Here is a 20,225-nt window from a genome sequence, read left to right as displayed (position 1 = left end):
CCTACATAAGTTTTGATCTCCAGGTGGGCTGGTTCAGAGGGCAGAGTTCGGAGAAAAGAGTTCCGAGACTTAGAGTCTCTGAGCCTTTGAGTCGAAGGGCTTTTGTGCAAAAATCCTTTGCCCGAAAAACCTTAGCACGAAAAGTCCTTAGAGGGAGAAGTTCTGCAGATAAGTTTGGAGGATGTTTGGAGGATTTTGGAGGAAATTCTGGGTGGGGGGGGTACACAAAAAAATGTCACTAAATGATTGAAATCAGTACACATTTAAGGTCTCACCTCCTCATTTTGGTATGCAGTCACAGCTATGAATTGCGTCTCTGGAAACGGATATGTTAAGATTCGTCGCTGGGGCTCAGTTCCTACTCTCACCACATGTACTCTGGGTTCATACTTATGCAAAGAATTTAGCATGATCTGGAAAAAATGGAAACAAAATAATAGCATGAATGATGCCCATTTAGTTACCTTCTTCTATTGTTGCTAATTTTGCAAATCCATTTCATAGATTTGTTCCCAGAATACCATCCGTATCATACACACCCAAAGCATGTACAAATTCAATGATAGGTTTTCAAGATAAAAGTATGCCACTATATTTTTTCACATAGTTTGCCGATTATGGTCGAATACTTAATGTGCACGCACATTTAGACATTAGAATTTTATACTCAGGAAACCTAGCCTGAAATTTGCCGTGCATGATGATGGTTTAGTAATGCGAATGATAGCCATCTTAACCTTACTAGAAACTGGGAAATCTGGGTTTGAATCCTGGCTATGCCAAATGGTTTTTTAACAGCCAATTTCAACCAAAATGTTGGTGTGAACACCCTTCGTTAGGCACTGCAATAAGCCAGCAGCATTTCCCCTTCCAAATCAAATTACACCTATGCTGATGCAAATGGACTTGAAATAGTATTTATTTAACTTTGACAGCCTTAAATTAACCTTTTAGTTCCCAGATTAACATTCTCAATGGTTGCCCTTCACATCCAAATTCAACCCCTTTCAATTTGCATGTCTGAAGTAGCATGCCAGGCACAGGGAGGAGCTCTTTCCCGTGTCTGCACCAGCACGCTAGTCATTTTAAGGTTAACTGAGTGGTCTTACCCAAATACTGCTTCAAGTTAGGATCTTCAGCTAAACAATAATCATGCAATATTATTAATGCTAATGAGTAATAATGTTGTATATGTATGTCATTAAGATGAAAAAGTCTCACCCACATGTTCTCTGACCTGTCCATTTCCATTGGATTTGTTGGTGAGTTTGACCTTGGCAAATGAAACAGGTTCTTTCATCCAGTGAGCTCCAAAATTCGGTGACTCTGGATGGATGTAGATGGGATTAGGAGGCGCAACCTCTGCCTTGCCACCAGCCACCCACTCACCATTCACATATTTCCACCTGAAATTCACAATTTTTTTTTATGGAATTAGATTCAACAAGGCACTAAATGTAGGTGACAAGGTATTTATAAATACTTGTACCCAAAAATATAAGGTAGCTGACCCAGTGGTTGATATATTTGCTGTATGGGAATAAAATGGTTAAAATTACAATATTAATACAGCCTCTGCTAATATGTACAGTTGTTGCCACTAAAGACAAGCGGTTATAAAAAGTATTTTTTTTAACTACTTCATAACGCTAGAATACACTAAGAATAGCATGAGTTATAACAAATAAAGTTTCTGTCACAATGTATTCACTTTATATGATTATCTCTGGAAACATTGAGTAACAATTGCTTCAAACTATAAAAGACTTTTTTGGACATCAAATTGAAGGGAAGCCTCCTAATCCTGTAAATTTAAAGTTTTTTCAGCTGTTTGTATTTCAAGTTAAAATATTTTCCTTCTATTAATATGAACAACTGTCAGGTATGATTGATAAAAATTATGAGATACACATATGCAAATATCTTAATAGGGAAATCATTTCAGAGTGGTACAAATTGTATTCATTCTATATAGACATAATTATGGATTAAACTCACCTATGACTGTCTATCTGGACAAATTCGAGCAGAACCGTGTACATAGCAGTAGGGTCCAGCCCTGACACACTAACTTTCACCACTGGAAACATTCGTCTGGAACAAAAAATGATGAAATGCAATTTACTATGCCATTTAGCAAAATTTAATTTATAAATTATTACTATGTTTAAAAAGAAATAAAAATGGCACTACAATTCTTATAGCTTGGGCTTAGATTGGGAGAACAAAACCCTGACAAAACATTTCTTCAGGTCCCCCCCTGGTTGCATTACGGAGGATAGCGGTGCTTAATTTGGGGAGTCTTCCCCCCTCTCCCGCTAATCCTCAGTGCGCCTTGGTGGTATGCAACACGCTTGTCATAGAAGCTGGATTATTAGGGATCTTCCATGGTAAAATAATGGAAATCGAACCCCTCAGAGATGAGCCGGTGAAATGAAAACTTTTGGAGACCAGGTTCCTGATTACCATTTTTTTTATTTTCTCAGGGATAAAGGGTATTCAAATCAACTGCCTGGGTGGACCTTGATCGTAGAACCGAAACCCAATTTATTACAATAACGGCTAAATCATCATTTGTATGAATTATAATCGTGAGGGAAAACTTACTATATATATGAAACAATTAAAAAAACATTTGAAATAGTATAAACGTTGAAGTTTACCCAGAAGAACATGAATGTTACAAAAAATGCGTATTTCACGCAAGTTCCTTTGAAAATGATGAGTATTAAATGAATTTCACACAAAATATATTTTTTCGAAAAATATCTGTAAAAAAGTTACTTTAAAGTTACTCTGAAAATGATAAAAATTAAATGAATGTTACCCAAAATATATTTTACAAAAAATATACGTAAAACAGTACATTATTTTAAGGAAGAAGCCAAGACTAAATACGCATCTTTTGTGCATTTCAAATTCAATGAAATTACTACCGTAGTGCAAAATTCTGCATTTTACTTATCATTGCATTTCCTTCGACTGTTACTAAAATCAGGATCCTCGATTTCACTACCAGCGTCCTCTCCTCATCTGGAAAATCCTGAATCGAGTCTGAGTCACTGCGAATGATTTTTCCTCTGTAAAATTTCCTCACTTCGAGTGCACTTGTGGGTGACTTCGTAAATTCTCATCGCTGGGTAGTGCGCAGCAGGGGCGCAGCTAGGAATTAAGTCTAGGGGGGAATTTAGGGGCATCTAATACTGATGAGTTTGGGGGTATGGAATACTCTCCAGGGGAAGCGGCAGGGGCGGGGGCCCTCCCCCAGAATTTTTTTTTAAGATAAATGGTTCAAAATGGTGAGTTTTACGGCTTTCGAAGGGATATTTTATTATTTTTTACATTATTCTATAAGTAATATTAATCCAATTAAGTAAAAAGGATTAAACTTAAAAATTTCTCTGAGCTCTGGGGAGGGGTTTATCCCCCAAAACCCTCCCATTTTTCTCGCTCCATTAGATACCTATAAATATGTGGCAAAACCGTGAACAAATAAGTACACTTGCTGGAAAAAAACTTGAGCGTTCAAGTCCGTTAAATTGTAACTACTAGGCACAGAAAATGAATAATAGGCATATAACAAAGCATATTTACACAAAATAGAGCCAGGATGAGATTCCCGCCACGCGGGAGTTGAGTGACGGAAAGGGCGCGGCGTTAACAAACAGATGAAGTGAGAAAGAGCGCGTGCGGCCGAAAATTCATCCCTCAACACCACTTTCAGCACTATGCTCATAATTTTTCAGCATCCACTTTGGAATTAGAACTGGAAGTGGCGCTCCGTAGCGACTGAGTCATAAGAGGCGACGTCAACATAGCGACATTCCTCACTTTATTTCAGTCATCCCGCGAACGTGCTCCCGCGCATCAGGCGACAAGACAGAGGAGTCGAGGCCCGACCCCTTGGCCTCAGAACAATAGGGTGCTTTCCTATTCCTTTTTTATTGCCTAAATCGAAAGATAATAAGACTCCTGGAGTGCGTATTTCACGCTTTAAGATATTTAAATTACGATATCTATTTTTCGTGATTAAATGAGAAGTGAAAATTTTCAAGCGCGCAAAAACGCGACGGCTAAGTATGATGCTGGGAAAAGCCCATGTGAAGGCATTCTCGTTCCAGCTGTCGCTGTGTGAGGCCATCTTGGTACTAGACTATGAGCGCCGCTACGATGCAGGCGGCTAGCAGGTAGCAGAGTACCCTACTAGTAGTTAAAATTGGCCATTAACATTCGCCTAAACTGGGATTTCTCAAACAAAATGATTTGTACATTATGAATACACAAATAGTGGGTAACGAATCGCAATCGAAGCCTTTCGTTTTCTTTAGGCTATGAGTTATGGCTACGTACGAGGCTATGAGCGCCGCTACGATTCAGGCGGCTAGCAGGTAGCAGAGTACCCTGCTATCAGGTAGCGCTTGGCTTGCATAAGGATTATTAATACCCTATCAATCGAAGGAAACTTTCCGACCTTAGGCAATTTTAATAAGTGATTATTATGATATGTTTCCCTGAGCTTTGTACGTCATGCATGCATTGGTAATCCCAGGCGATGTAAAACTCCTATCTACTCGTATAGAAACTAGGTCCCTGTGACGTCACGTAGAGTGGCATCGCATGGGCGCCAATCTGGCCTTTTTCAAATGAGGTTAAAATTGGCCATTCACATGCGTCTAAACTGGGATTTCTCAAACAAAATAATTTGTTCATTATGAATACACTAATGGTGGATAACGAATCGCAATCTTAGCCTTTCGTTTTCTTTCGTGAAGGAAACTACCATATTGAAGAGGGAAATCAGCAAGGTCTACATAGTACGAGCAAGGCGCCCAGGGATGGAACTTACTAGAGTGTTTCGCTTCACCACATTTTCTTGAAGCGTACGCCCAGAAAAATATCTTTCTGATCCGTATCAAAATTACCTCTTTTCTTCTAATTTTATTGACACTCAATCAACATCTTCTGCCAGAATTTTGTCACGAATTTTCAAAAGTAGGGCAAAAAATTATAAGTTATTTTTTCGGCCTGTTAGAATTCATATTTGGATAAAGAGATATCAATTACAAAAATGCTGCCATGGAAACCTCAATATAATGTCATACGTCTGTTTTTAATCAATTTGATGTATTTTGAGGGGTCCTCCTAGAGCTTCATCGTTCACCGCAACACACAATCGACTTTATATCTGCAGTAAATATTCTGAGGAAGGTTTTTTCTATTATCATTGCCGTTGAAATTCTGGTATTAAATAGTAACAATTAGACAAATAGATTTGATATGAGTTAGTTACGAGATAAACAGCTGGCTTTCCATTTTTCATTAGTTTTCATGCTTTATCAGATTTCAGGATTAGCCACATTATAGTATTTTTTTTAAGCTTAAACCGGCAATTTTTGCCCGGGCGTCTATGTCATCGCTTAGAAAAACTGCCTTAGTAGAGTTATCACCGAAAAGAACAAATATTATTTATTATTTGAAATAGATGTACAACTAGTATAATGTGTCAAAAAGACAATTTGATACGTTTTCACGCAATGAGTACTGCAGCTATCGTCGAAAAAATAAATAAAGATTTAATTATTTTGTTAACGAGTCAAAAAAGAGACAAAAACTCTGAAAGAGGGTATTATCAATTTGGTTGCAAAATAATATGTAGGTATCTATGATTGCGCATACTGTAACGTAAGGGTTCTAAGCTATACCGAGTATAAAAATTCAATTGCAATCAGTAAATGAATGATTTAAGCCAATTTAAGTTAACACTTTCTTTCTCAAAGCATATGCCTAAATGAAATAGTTATCTGCATTTTAATACTTAATTTTGACTGTTCTTCGTAAATCGATAATCGCAAGTCAAGCACTTAAACGCCGTATTCGCCGAAATAACCGCGATCACGCCTTTTTGAGTTTATAATCCAACGCCAGTACCATTCGTTTCGAAGTCACAGCCTTCCTACATTCCTTTTTCCCATTTTTTTATCTCGCCGTCGTTTTCCTATACGTCTCCATTAACCAGAAACTCCCAAAAATAGAAAAAAGGATGTAAAAATCTCGTCGGCTCTTCCTCAAAAAGCACAGGGAGATGCAAGAATGAGAGTCAACGACACTTATTCAATTACATGAAAAATTGCCTCTTAAATACCTTTTGTCCTGATTTCCCAAACAAATGCTCTAAAAAAAACGAGTAAGCACCTCCACGCTAAATGTAAAGGAATCATCTAGAGCAAAAGAAGAAAGTTGCAATCTTTGATCGGATTCTCCAAATAAACTCTAATTTTCATAATCATTCCATAAAATCATTGGTATGATCCTCCAGCATTATACTCAAGAAATAAAAATGCAACCACACATGGAATTAAACTTTATTTTCGCAACTTTCACAACCGAGCAGATTCTTTATCCCTTGCAGAAAATGCATCGATCAACAAAGTGACGGTAATCAATGCATCAACGATAGGTAATTTTCTGGCGAAGTATGCTCTCTTGGAGCAAGAAATGATACTTTTACTTTTAAATAATACATTTACCTCCATATCGCAAATTCCCTTTCCATATAAAACCGTGAAGTACACCTTTGGAATAAACGTAAAACCCAACCATCTCCTCCTTGCATACGAAGTTTCTATCAGGAAGACGAAAATGAAATAAGACGATGGGAGAATTTAAGCCAGTTTCAGGTATTAGCTATCAAAAACATTATGAATGGCAGTACCATTTTTACCAAGCAATTCCAAATTCAACTGACATTCCCCAGTAGGTTCTACACTTGGTACCAAAAAATACATCGATAACAGTAAACTTAAAATCATATGCATAATCACCAAGCCTGAACCATCAAAACAAGCCCTTTCTGCGAATCACCAAAACAAAGGATTCTTCCTTTGGATCCTTCACCCTCGTCGTCCCTTCTGGCTGTTTTCTTCACAGAAGCCTTTTGTTTACATGTGATGTGGGTGTTTCCGTTTCTTACCTAGCAACCTTGCCCCCTACCCCTCCTAGCTGTCAACGTACAACTCTCGGCGGCCGGACAGAAGGTAGAATACTTTAATAATAATAAGCTTTCCAACGAGATAGTGTGCCCTCTTTATCTTACTGATGGCAATGGGGGATTGAGAAAGGGTTTAGGGTTAACTCATTTACTGGCATGGGCCGCCCCAAGAATCGCAACATGGAGGAATCTCAACGAGTGGCTCAGAGCCTCACACACTGATGACTGCATCAAGGGCATTGGGGATGATTACGCCACACTCGGAATCAATTCTCGTCTCATCATGTACACGCGGCATATCGCAAAAGCTTCACAGAATACTAGTAACGAAAACTTTCTGTAGATTATTGTCAAATATTTTGAGGGCTTAGATTAAGATCTAATTTTTTCATGATAAAAGAGTCATTCCTACCTATAATTTTCACAATTTCACCATTGTCTTATTGACTCAAGAATTCAATGCACGAAGGTCACCCCCAATGCCTTCTAGTTCGCTGTGAACAGTCATAAGATATACACATCTTAAGTCACATCACGCAGAAAAATACGCAGAAAAGAAAATATGCCAGCGAACTTGATGAAATGAAGAGTATCTAGCGCTGATAGGTTCCCAAGAGAGCGGAAAAAATAATACATGACTCTGGAAATTATTTTTCCCAAAAAACTTGCACAAAACAAAGCCATTTACAAACTATAGAAATTATACCATGCTTTTTTTCCACTAAGATTGTGGAAATCTGAGTGAAAAAAACTGAATATGTGCGATACTTTGGTCCCTACTGTAGCTTTAAATTCGTAAGTGCATCTCTACTCCCGTTTTCAAAAGGATTTACTTTAGAAAAATTTTGCGCAAAATTAGTTCAAGTTCATGAAACGGTCTCACTTTATGGCAACCGACCAATTTCTAACCTTATAATCCCAGCTTTTTATCCTTCCAACTCCCCTGCTCACCTTGAGAATCATATCATCCATAATGTTACTAACTGCTGGAGTTAAATGAATGGATTGGAAGCCAAGGAGTACAAGTGATTTTTTTCTCAACAGAGTTACGTAAAGTTAATCGCTAAAGGAAATACACAAAAATTGGTTGCCAAGGGATAATAGTGAGTCTCTGTTCTGTGATGACATCGAATGAAAAATCGAATACACTACTAAATATCTAGTCGATCTCGTTTGCTTTCTATAGCTAATTTCTGTGCCTAACTGTGAATAGAAAAAAGAAATCATCTGTACCCCTTGGCTTCCAACCCACTCAAATATAATATGAGAGGCAAAAACAATTGCCATTCTTCCATAAATCATGGTTCAGTTTGGTTTAGAGTGTTATTCTTAACAACTCTGGAATTTATAACTCTTTTTGCATCGATGATTTCCTGCCACCAAATATAAACACTAATTAATTAATATGTCATTCAAATTCAAGGCTCGGGAAACTGGAACAATTTTCCTACCTATAATTTTCACAATTTCACCATCATCTTATTGACTTAAGAATTTAATGCACGAAGGTTACCCCCAATCCCTCCTAGTTTGCTGTGAACAGCCATAAGCTCTTCGAATGACTCTTTTATCATTAAAAAATTAGACCTGAATCTAAGCCCTCAAAACATTTGACAATAATCTTCGGAAAGTCTTATTTACAAGCAAGCAATGCAAGGCGATTGACTCATTTCTTCTCGCATGGTGGGACGGCAATGGCTTTAGAAGGAAGAACGCGAGGTAGAAACGGAAAAGTACTAGCACCGCGGTTTTGGTGGCTGAAAAACTGGAAAAGAGTCGTGATGCTTCAACTTAGCACGAGTCACGATTTGGCAATGGAAAAGAAACCTTCACGCGGTTACATATCGGGAATTTCAATCACCGTCTGTATAGAAAACACACGCGTCGGAGCACGGTCGATGCTTGGTACGGTACAGCAAACAGAGCTAATTGGATTTGACAAAGATGTCGCACGGAGTCGAGCCACATTCGATATGTCGGCAGAGGTCGTGTTCGTTCATTTGATCTGTCAGGCATGAGGAAAATTGCCGCTCAATTCACTCAATAATATTTGCAAGAGAGCATATATTTTAACATTAAATTTACACTACGTATTATATATTTATCGTAGAATTTTGAAATATAAAGGGCCAAATTTATGAATAAGAAATGCACACCCCAAAATAAAATAGGTGGTATCATACTTTTTACATTTTGTAGTACAAGTTACGCCATTATTACATTCCCTCCATGTGTTAATGCATACATTTATGGAAAATAGCAATTATACTATTTTGAAAAATAGTAATGTTAGGTAAAAATCCAAAAAATCTCGATATTATATCACCGTTCTATTGAATGCCGTACAAAATCTGACGCAAAATTTTTCGGACGATTTCAATAATTATAGACATTTACCTAAATGCATTTTATAATGTTGAATGAATGATTATATAAATGAATGAAATAATTATGAATATTTATGAAAAATAGCAACTAAAGTCACCGTGTTTTTATTCAAACGATGGGGTATTATTAAAACTAAGTCTTGTTAGCATTGCATCACATTCTCATGATCTCGCTCTTCAAAAGTTATATTGCCCCTTAGTCATTTCATTCGTTCACCGTCGTCAACAATTCATTGTAACGTTAAGTTATCATGAAGCGTGATAAAAAAGAATAACGAACACAACCGAAGCGCAAGTCAGATCCTTACTGCCCGGGCGATTAAAAAGTTAACTCTATAAAACAGGTGTTTACATTTTAGCTGGTAAAATATTTAAGTAAACAAAATCCTGTTTTTCATCAATTTAAATATGAGACCTGGATTTTTATTGTAATTTGGGTGGAAAATTTCGCCTGCTTGTTAATCATGGGTCATTCCTGAAGATTTAGGAACGCATTTGCGTCATTAAAGGAGAGCCGACTGCATTATAGTAGACGATAAAATTTACAGGACTCTTTGGGAAGGCTCCAGAATTTGGAGATCGTATAACTCCGTCTAACCTCCAAAGATCTTAATTACAGGACCAGTGGCTTTCCCGAATGACGCGTTGCTAGCCGGTGCTGTCCAGTTCGCAGCACCGGGAGCGGATTGGAGGCGCCCGGCGGGTGATCCCGGGATATAGGGAAGAGGAAATGAACGGTGAAAGGAGGTGATTGGTTGGGCAAACAAGGAGCCAGCTCGCCTCTCTTCATCCGGCGACTTTTCCGCAGAGCACGTAGCGTTGCCCCCCCGCCCCCGTCTGCCCGGTGACGCCGCCTTAATGAACGCCCTCTAAACAGCCGCGGGCGCGCTAACCAAGGCGCTAACTCGCAGTGAGGACATCGCCGCTCGGCGATAATCACGCGCCCTGCTCCCAACACTCCCCCGCACTGCCACATACCCACCCACCGCACGATCCATATACAGTGCCGTACATTGCGAGAAAACAGAGGCCAATCACGAGGGACAGTCAAAAAATCCTGACTCTCCTTCTTACGATCCTTTCAGCAGTGAGGAAATTATAATGCAATTACAAGTACTCCTTGATTTTAGGTCATTTTTGCACGTTAACCCTCTCAGTGCCAAACGATTTTCTAGGTGCTACGCTAAGATTGCCGAGGCATTTTTGCTGATTTAAGGTTTCACCTTTTTAATGTATTCTTTGACGAATTTTTGGTAATATGCGTTAATTTTGATAATTTAAATAAAATAGTTAATATTAAAATAAAATGAATACAGACTATTGAATGATTAGTAAACTATCGGCATCTAAAAGTGACATTGCAGGAGGAGAGCTATCGCGCTCCTGGCACTTTTCGCGAGAGATTGGAGGAGCGCGATAGCGCTCCCCGGCACTCTTAGGGTTAAAATTACTTGCAGTTACTACTCGATTTTTGAACGACAAAGTGTCAGTAATGGTGGGTGAGGAGGGGCAGCTTCTAGATGCGATACGGAGGAGGTAGAATATATGGATGGAGCGTGCACTTGGCGGGGAGGGTATATCTGTTCGTGAATTACAATGTAATTAATAGTATTCCTTGAATTTAGTGACTGCCGTTTGTTGCCAGTTTAACGTATTTGCTATTACTACTCGATTTTTGAACAACAAAGTGCCAGTAATGATGTTTTAGGAGAGGCAGCTTCTTGATGAGATATGGTGGAGACAGAAGGCATGGATGTAGCCAGTGCTGAGATAGGATGGGATGTTGAAAATAGTCTTAGAGGGAGTTGGTAAAAATGTTGGGTGAACGAGGGAGAAGAAGGAGAAGAATCGGATTTTTGAATGGAATGAAAGGGAGTAGGCCTTATTTCAGAATAAAGAGGGCAGTTCATTAAGGGGGAGAGACTGACAGAATACTTCTTAATTACTCCATGCAAACCTACTTTAATTTGTAGAATACATTCATAAACTCGACTGTTAGTGACGGTGACTTATTCAAGAATTTTTCATTGTTTATAAATGTGATTTTCAGTCATTTATTTAATAGAAAACTGTTATCAACACTTGAATAACTAAAACTCGTATCAACGAAAATCGAGGAGTCATTGAAAGTAACAGCAGTGAGCACCATTATATTGAAGAAACATTTTATATCTTTGAGAAAAAACCAAAGCTATTTCTATATTCGGTCTACCTTTTAAGAAGGGCCCATCCCTGTACGGTGCAAAGCACAGTGGTGCCTCGTTGAAGAATGGACATTTTCATGGCCTCCACATGTACATGAAAAATTCGTCGTCGGCTTCATTTAATTACCCAAATAAATGAAAACTTGATGGTGTTAGGAGAGAGCTGCACGAGAGATGAGGCATGCCTCTCCATCGAGTTTCTCAAAATCTCTTCAAATCCTAGCTGCCGGATTGCTGTTTCGCTTTTCGCCAGGACATGGTGTTATGTCTTCAGCTTCATTGCAGCGAAGGGCTATAGTCAGAGTTGACATCTAAAATTAAATTACCATTCACATTTTTTTCAATCTGTCATGGATTCGAATGGTCACTTCAACTTCCATATTCAAGAATTAAAAAATAATGTCGTCGATGTCTGCATCTTACAACTGGACACCGGGCTGCTATATTTTGGCACAGGAATTACCATTGCAGCATATTTGAGAGAAAAAGTTGCGGAATGACACCAAAGTGAGAATTTATAATTCACTTAACTATCGAGAGAGAAAACAGGGAAGGTAATGATTTCTGACTGACCGTCGTATTCCACGCGTCGAAGTCTCCTGCTCCCCTCTCGGTGGAGATTTGAACGTACGGAATGATCACATATTGTTGGCTCTAATTATTTTATCAAAATATAATCATCACCGGTACAGACATTTTTTTATTTGCTCATGTGAACGATAATCCTAGTAATTTTTTACTCTAACTTTTAAGAATTTACGATGTGTTATCAAATATTAATGTTTATTAACAGTCAACAGATAATATTAATTACCTGTATAGTGCTTAAAATTTGATTTTTTTCAATTAATTTCAATTTACGACGACCAGAAGAATATTTTCATTGCTTCGACCACTATTACAAGATATTTTATCAGACGACCGCGAGATAAGACCATTTTAGCCGCGGAGGGATGGAGAACAAGGGATGAGAAAATACGACATCGGCCTGCTCTTAACGAAAATCATCCACAGTATGAAATTCATAACTGTGAAATTCATTAATATTTTGCAAGTAAATCCGTATGTAAGTGAAAGTATCCGACAAGATACTGTAAGTAAAATCCCCTCCATATTGCACCAAGGCAGTATCACGAATTCAAATAAAAATACCACGGGAATTATTTAATCGTGAACTTTTGGCATGAGAACCTGTCAGTCGAGTCACCGGACCCAGCAATTTGGGTAGTTTCCTTCATCAAATAAAACGGAATGCATTGATTGCGATTCCTTACCCACCATTAGTGTATTCATAATATACAAATTATTTGGTTTTAGAAATCCCAGTTTAGACGAATGGCAATGGTCAATTTTAACCTCATTTGAAAGAGGCCAGATTGGCGCCCATGCGATTCCACTCCACGTGACGTCACTGGGACCTAGTGCTCTACGAGTAGATAGGAGTATTACTGTACATTGTCTGAGATTACCAATGCATGCATGAGGAATAATACTTATTTAAGCCAAGCGCAAGCAGGGTTCTCTGCTACCTGCTAGCAGCCTTCGTCGTATCAGCGCTCAAAGCCTCACCCCAAGGTCACCTCACACGGCGACAGCTGGAACCAGAAATACGTCACACGGACTTTTCCCAGCATTCATACTTAGCCGTCGCGTTTTCGCGCGCTTGAAAATTTTCACTTTTCGTTTAATCGCGAAAAATAGATATCTTCATTCGAAAATCTAAGATCGTGAAATGCGTACTACAGGAGTAATAATCTTTCGATTCAGGCAATAAAAAATAATAGGAAACCACCCTATTCCTTCAATATGATCCCTTGTGATAACTGCATAAAATATTAGTTAGCCCCACCAATTTTTGGCTGCTCTTATCAGCAATCTGTATTTAAAAAATTTGCGTACACCACGCTTAAGGGAATTTTAAGAGAAGAATTTGTATGTTAGTAAAACTTTGCGGCGGTATCAATACTTTGTTAGAGAGAGGGAGAGAGCTCGACAGCATCCAACCGGGGAAATTAAAAGATTCAAGGATTATTTCGAAACATCCAAGGAGACTTCCAGTAAGGTCCTACTTTCAAATTAAAAATAAAAAATCTCGCCCGAACCGATGTCCAAATACCTTTATTGCGGGAGTGAAAGAAGGAAAAACAGTGAGTCCCAGTGAAAGGAGCACTCCGTCGGTAAAACCATGGTGAATGGCACGGGGAACCCGATGCCTTTTTATTAGCATAGGCAGAACCTTCTCCGAAATACCTACTCCAACCCCGCCCTTCCGCGCCACTGCTTCCAATAATAAATTGATGAAATAACAATTCCAAAGGTAGATAGGGACCCTGCATTGGCCTTCCGAGAAGTTAAAAGAGAAGGTAAAAAGACGCTGGCTCCTTTTTCTTCGCAGAGCATATGGAGACCGGTTTCAAGGATATCCTCTCTCTCTTTAACTTTTTGACTGCCCGCCCACAAATAAATTCCTCTTCGGTCAACACTGGTAGTAGCCTCAGGAGAGGGACCATTCCGAACGACTCGGGGCCACCTTTAAGCGCTTCCAGGCGGAGCAACACTAAAACGGAAATAAAACGGAGATGGATAGCGGGAATGGATTCATTTGGAACGTGTGGGCGAGGAGGCATCAGAGACCGCGACGGACGTCGCAACTTAGTTCCATCGAAACTTCCGACGATGCGTATGTTGGAAATAAACGCCCAACCGAGTGATGTTGCAAAATTCGATTTCTACAGTCCGGAGAAGAAAACTGACACGCTATACCAAACCGGTTACGACTGGAATAAAAGTATTTGATGAGTTTTGTGGTAATCTTACATTAAACAATCAATGACTTTCTGAGTAATTAAGCGAAAATTTTATTCTTTTAGCAATAATAATTACGGTGATACAGCCTGACACCATATGATATCGTTAGGCGTTTAAGGAGTAAAACAATCAAAATTTAATAAAGCTTTAGAAATTCACATTGTAAAGCCAAAAACGTTAAATATTTATCCTTTTTCCCAAAAAACGCATTATAATCCATAATATTATTTGAAAATTCTCCATTTTTAAACGGCTGTAATTGCGTAATTGCTATAAGTAAGAAAATTTTCCGCAACATGAATTTAAAAACATGTTTATCAATTTAAAACACTCGCAATGCCAAATAATTACGATCAGTAGCAATAAAGATACATTAAGTTTTGCACAACTAGCTGGTAACAGATGGTACGAGGGTAGGCGTATGCTAGGCGTTTCCGAGTTGAGAGGACGCATGACTCCTACACGATCGGTCTTTTTGTTACGGATTACACGCTCAAAACTTAGGTACACTTACCGTAAGTTTTTCAGGGTATATGAAATGGACAATAGTTAAAATTTGTCTGTATCTCAAAGTTTAAAATTTATTTCCTCATATGCAAATTTTTCATATTTGAGATACAGGAAAGTGTTGAACAGGGTCTACTCTGCTTACCCTGAAAATTTCAAGACGATATCAAACTTTTCGGAGGATTCTCTTCGAGACTCTTCTAGCAGCAACCAAGCGCTCTCCTCACTAGGCTACCTCAATATCTCTATTAATTCTCTAAGTGTACTCTGAAAATCTCAAGATTACAATGAGTAAACCACGAAAAATGACAACATAGTGGTAGACAAGTAGTTCCTGCAGTCGGTTTTTTCCAATAAGGACGATAATCAATATCCTTAGGTTTTTCCCACGTTCACCAACATCTTCTTACACTTTGTCAATGGTAACTTTGTTAACTTATAATTTTATTTGTAGATTGAAAATGGAATTTCTATTTCTTTTTATGTAATTTCTCTGCATGTGATTTCATGAGCAACTTGACAATGTATTTAACTGTTTATTTTTCAAGTTTGACGAAGGGTTAGATGGAAGATGGGACTTTCTAGTCCCAATCTCACCCAATAAAGACGTTTATTATTATTATTATTATTATTATTATTAACATAGGGATTCATACATCCACTTGAGGCAGAGTTGTCCACACCAAACGAAATCAAAGCGCGCACTTACTATATTTTATGTACCTAACATCCGGTAAAGAGGTCTAAAAATGCTAAACCCGTCGCCAAGGTCTTCAAATTCAAAATGGGTAATCCATCAATCCTTGAAGCTGAGTATAATTGCAGCAGAGACGTCGGCCTTCACATAAGACTCACGCGTATTTCAACCTTGACTGCAATTTTCCATTGATCAATACTCCCTCCTTCCCCTCTTTTCTCTCACGCTGTCCGATCAGCGATGAGCAAGAATATTATTATTACCATTATTATAATTTATAATATATTTTCACAGCATTTTTGCTGGTTTTAGGCGAGGTACGGGTATCACCAAGCACTCTCGTCTTTTTACTCTGCGTTGAAAAATTTTCTGACAATCCGACAAGTATTTAAAATTACTGCTTTTTGTATTGTAATAAACAAGTTTTTCGGCAGTCCAATAGTTTGAAGACCTTGATGGATTGAATGAGGCACTACTCCTGTGGCAGAGATAATGATTGGTATTATGTGTGCTTTATCTGATTTCCACAATCTCTTAATTTCATTTTTAAGTTCTTCATACTTTTCCATTTTGCTGGTGTAGGCTGTAGTGATATTATGCGAATTAGGTACGGTATTATTACTATTATTACAACGACAAAAATATTTTCAAAAATGTTCTCGGATCCCATCGCGTAATTTATGGAGTCGTTCAGTAGTGTGACTATGATACAAAATTTTCACCAACATATGTATATGGTACCTTACTAGCGTTTTGTCTGGTGTCTGGTTGGAGAATCCATGCTCAACATGCAGAAGGTTAAATGTTACTCTGTTTTAGGTCCTACTACTACTTTAAATGAATGTATAATTTGGATATACTTGGCTCTTATGAAACATGTGCTATTCCTTCTATTGGGAAGTTTACGCGGTCAAATATAAGACGCATAGGTTCATATGCTTTAATGTATGTATTTTTATCCAATAGGTACTGACATTATCCCAACATAAACATAATCATTAAGGTTTTGCTTGCTTGATAAGTTACAAACTTTTCTTTTACATCAAGAAATGATCTGAAGGAATATGTAGGTTCTAAGACGTTCCCGTTAAATATGCGAGATGTTATTGCAAGTCTTATACATTCACTTCAATCGATTTATGAGGGAAATGAATATCTAGTAGATTTCTAGTAGATTTCCCCAAGAAATAAGACGAAACCTTTTCTTGATATTGACCTGAATATAAATATAAGCGTAGTCACCCGTGACCAAGCTGATTCAATCCGATCTTTTTCATGCGCTTCATTACATTCTGTCCTTCTCATCTCTGAAAAAAAATCAGGAAAAATATCTTCACTGAAAAACTTTGTAACAATAAATATTGAAGGGTCCAGGGGGCGTAGTCACTGTTAAGTTGATAAGATCTATTTCTATCCACTCATTATCTCCATTGAAGAAAATGGCTGCAGTTCGGTACCATTTTATCGCTCTTCTTCTCCCGAGAAACAGCCTCATCAGTGAGGCGACCGCGACAATACTGGGTAGAGCACGTTAAGAGCGATCATGGAGAACGGAATGAAAGCCTACCCGATAAAATAAAACTCCCGTATCGACACAGCGATAAAACATAAATTCCGTGAGCGGCTGACCAGATGATGAGATACAGCACCATGCAGCCATGATAAAGGATAATTCCTATTTATACCGATGGCGGCGCAGCTGCGGAGAACGGGACTGCTATCGCCGGATGAGTGTGCATGCAAGACATGGGATTAAGGTATAATGCCTCGGGGCGGGAAAAAAATGGAAGGTGGATTGATGGATTCTCGAACGATTGCGGCGCCAACGAGTGGGTGGGGGGAGAGGGGATATTCATGTCGCAGCCATTTCCTCGACAGCAACTTCATCTTTCTTCCTCCAAATACACGGGTGGAAAATCACGGCGAGTACCGACACTTGGGACTTGCAGCACCGCTTGAAGCTGCACACTAGAGAGCCAAATGGCACGGTGTAATAACGTCTCGTATAATCTGAGATGGGCAGACCGAAATACTAACGCCTCAGTTTTAATTTAGACGCGCAACACGAAGCACTGCACAATAAACTTTCCTATGGCACTCTCGTGGCGGTTTTTTATGAATCTAGATAATTAGACTCGCGTAAAACACGCCTATTGCAAGTCACTCCACATTCGATTAAATTAAATTGGCATTAGGGAATGCAGAAGTATTTTTAAATGTGCATTTTGGTCATATAAATAGAATAAAATATGAAGTATATTAGGCCAATTCCTTAGCCAATTGGTCAAACACACTTCAAAGAGTACTTCCCGATCCTTCCAAAATAATAAAAATACCAATGTTTTCATATTACTCGAGCACTGATTTATATTTAAGGCAACTATAACCAGATAAAGTGAACATGAAATTCGAATTTTGGAAAAAGATCATTTTGCGCATACATTTCGCTAAAATCGCAAAGTAACACGCTTTCTGAACTATTAGTGATGATTGGTTTATAATCATAAAAATTATTGAATGATAATTAAATTCAAATATACCCAGATAAATTGAACATAAAATTTTGGACAGGTTTACTAGAGTATTTAGTGCATAAATAGCGCTAAAATCGCAAAATAAAACACTTTGCGGAAATTGCTTCATAATCATGACAATAATGGAAATTAACGGCTAAAACCAAATATTAGCTGTCCTAATAACTTTTTCTAGGGTTGCAAAACTTAAAGTTCCATAAGAACATACTCAAGATACGATTACTAATTTTAACAAAAAACCCTTGAAACTTGAATGTTCAGGCTATAAACTCATTCAGTAAGTTCAAAAGATTCAGGCTTCAATTGGTAGAAGTTAGAGATATTTAAATAAACAAAAGGTCGTAGCACTTTTCACCATTTTTTTCACTGCGTGCAACGCGTTTCGGCTCACTGAGCCATCATCCTCTTTGTAATCCTATATTGAGTATGTCTTGTACCAGATGATGGCTCAGTGAGTCGAAACGCGATGTACGCAGTACAAAAAATGTGGAAAAGTGCTATGATCTTTTATTTACTTAACCCTTAACCAGTGACGTGCAATTCTTGTTACACTACCAGTGACGTGCGGACTGGGAGACCGCAATAAAACAAAAATTCTTAAACGTTGCAAAGTCATTTTTATTGTTTAGTTTAATGTTTCTTTGACTTCTCTACTGTTATAAAACTTATATTTAATATTATGCATTCCCAATACGAACAAAATTTTTCAGTAAAAATTGTTATATTGAAATATAAACTGGTATCAAAAACACTTGAATTGTTATTATTATCGTACTTTTCTTAATAAAGTACTTAATTATCCACGTTATGCAACAAATATGCTTCCTTACATATTATTAATTATTACTATTCTTGAAAAATCATTAGGAATTGTTTTTAACAACTTTTTGAATTATTTCCACCAGGTTTACGTTTAGCTTGGTTCGGTTCTTGTTCTTCCAATATAGTGACTTGAGGTCTCACAGACCGCTACTAAAATTCAGTTGCAAATTTTCAGAAATAAATAATAAGAACATTAAATTTTAAGATTGCTACGTCCTTATTATACAAAATTACGACGATCACGAGGATTATAGATATTTTGTAATATCAAATTTGAAAATATTCATAATTTCTCAGATCGGTCTCGGTGCGGTCTCTCAGACCGCACGTCACCGGTTAAGGGTTAAATAAACTCTATGGTTCAGGCTATGAGGCTATTAGGCGAGAGTCGCCCTCTAACAACACCTCTGTCTGTAACCAACGGTGGTCAGTACTCGTTCGCGGTCACAGATTGGGGATGGAGGAGTGAGGTAGGAGAACGAGGGGGTGTCTGGGAGGATGGAAGTGGGAGGGGAGAGAGAAAGTAATTTAAAAGATTATCGTCCTGCGGCGGGAGAGCGACAGCACGGAATAAAAACGATCCAAATCGAAAATAAAACGTCGAATCGTTTTACACGAAACGATCCAGGAAACAAGCAGTGCATTAGCAAGAAGAGAGAGAGACGAGATTACTCACTTAATGCATCATCAGATTAAATAGACTATGAGGTGCGAAATTTCGCGGAAAATTTAATCGGTCACCGAAATAAATGCTTGCCAAGTTATCAACGGACTTCTATGTGTTTTTTTTTAACGGGATGCCATATTGAAAGGCAGTTCCTTTAAATATATATTACGAAAACAGAATAAGCACAAAAAGCAAAGTCTGATATTTGAATAAATATAACAGCTATCACAGTGATAATTAGCATTTTATCGTACAAAAACCTAATTATCTCAGAAAAAAATGTATTCAGTCAACAACTGAGACCTCTAGGTGACGTAACAAAGTTTCAAGAGCATTAATCGAGTTAAGATTTATGAGCATTAATAAATCTCGCTAAAAATATATAAGTTGGAATAAACACCGCTTTTGCAGCTTATCACTTAATGACTTTCATTTCTCCCATATTAATTTATTTTAATTTTGAATGACAGGAGGTCTTAAATTTGTTTTCGAATGGTTCCATAGGCTCGCTCGTCATCCATCAACTTTAAATTTTAATGTTAAATTATTTTAAAAAAACTGTCAATCCTGTAACTTGGATTCTTTAAAAAAAGCCTTTAAAAGGCAGAAAA

General features: G+C 37.9%; 1 protein-coding gene across 2 annotated transcripts in view; it reads right to left on the bottom strand.

Moving 5' to 3' along the window:
- LOC124160744 (T-box transcription factor T-A) overlaps positions 1-20,225 on the bottom strand; it is a 79,532-nt gene that overhangs the window by 11,704 nt on the left and 47,603 nt on the right. Inside the window, exons 2-4 of one of the 2 annotated variants that reach the window (XM_046536745.1) lie at positions 1,999-2,094; positions 1,238-1,406; positions 276-413 (exon numbers count right to left, since the gene is read on the bottom strand). In XM_046536745.1, the coding sequence (XP_046392701.1) occupies positions 276-413; positions 1,238-1,406; positions 1,999-2,094 (403 nt within the window). Of the gene's footprint in view, positions 1-275; positions 414-1,225; positions 1,407-1,998; positions 2,095-20,225 lie in introns of both variants that reach the window. The other variant, XM_046536744.1, reaches the window with a different exon arrangement.

This window comes from Ischnura elegans, chromosome 6 (genome assembly GCF_921293095.1).
Source record: "Ischnura elegans chromosome 6, ioIscEleg1.1, whole genome shotgun sequence".
In the NCBI taxonomy this organism is placed as follows: domain Eukaryota; kingdom Metazoa; phylum Arthropoda; class Insecta; order Odonata; family Coenagrionidae; genus Ischnura; species Ischnura elegans.
This window is presented reverse-complemented; position numbering and strand designations above follow the sequence as displayed.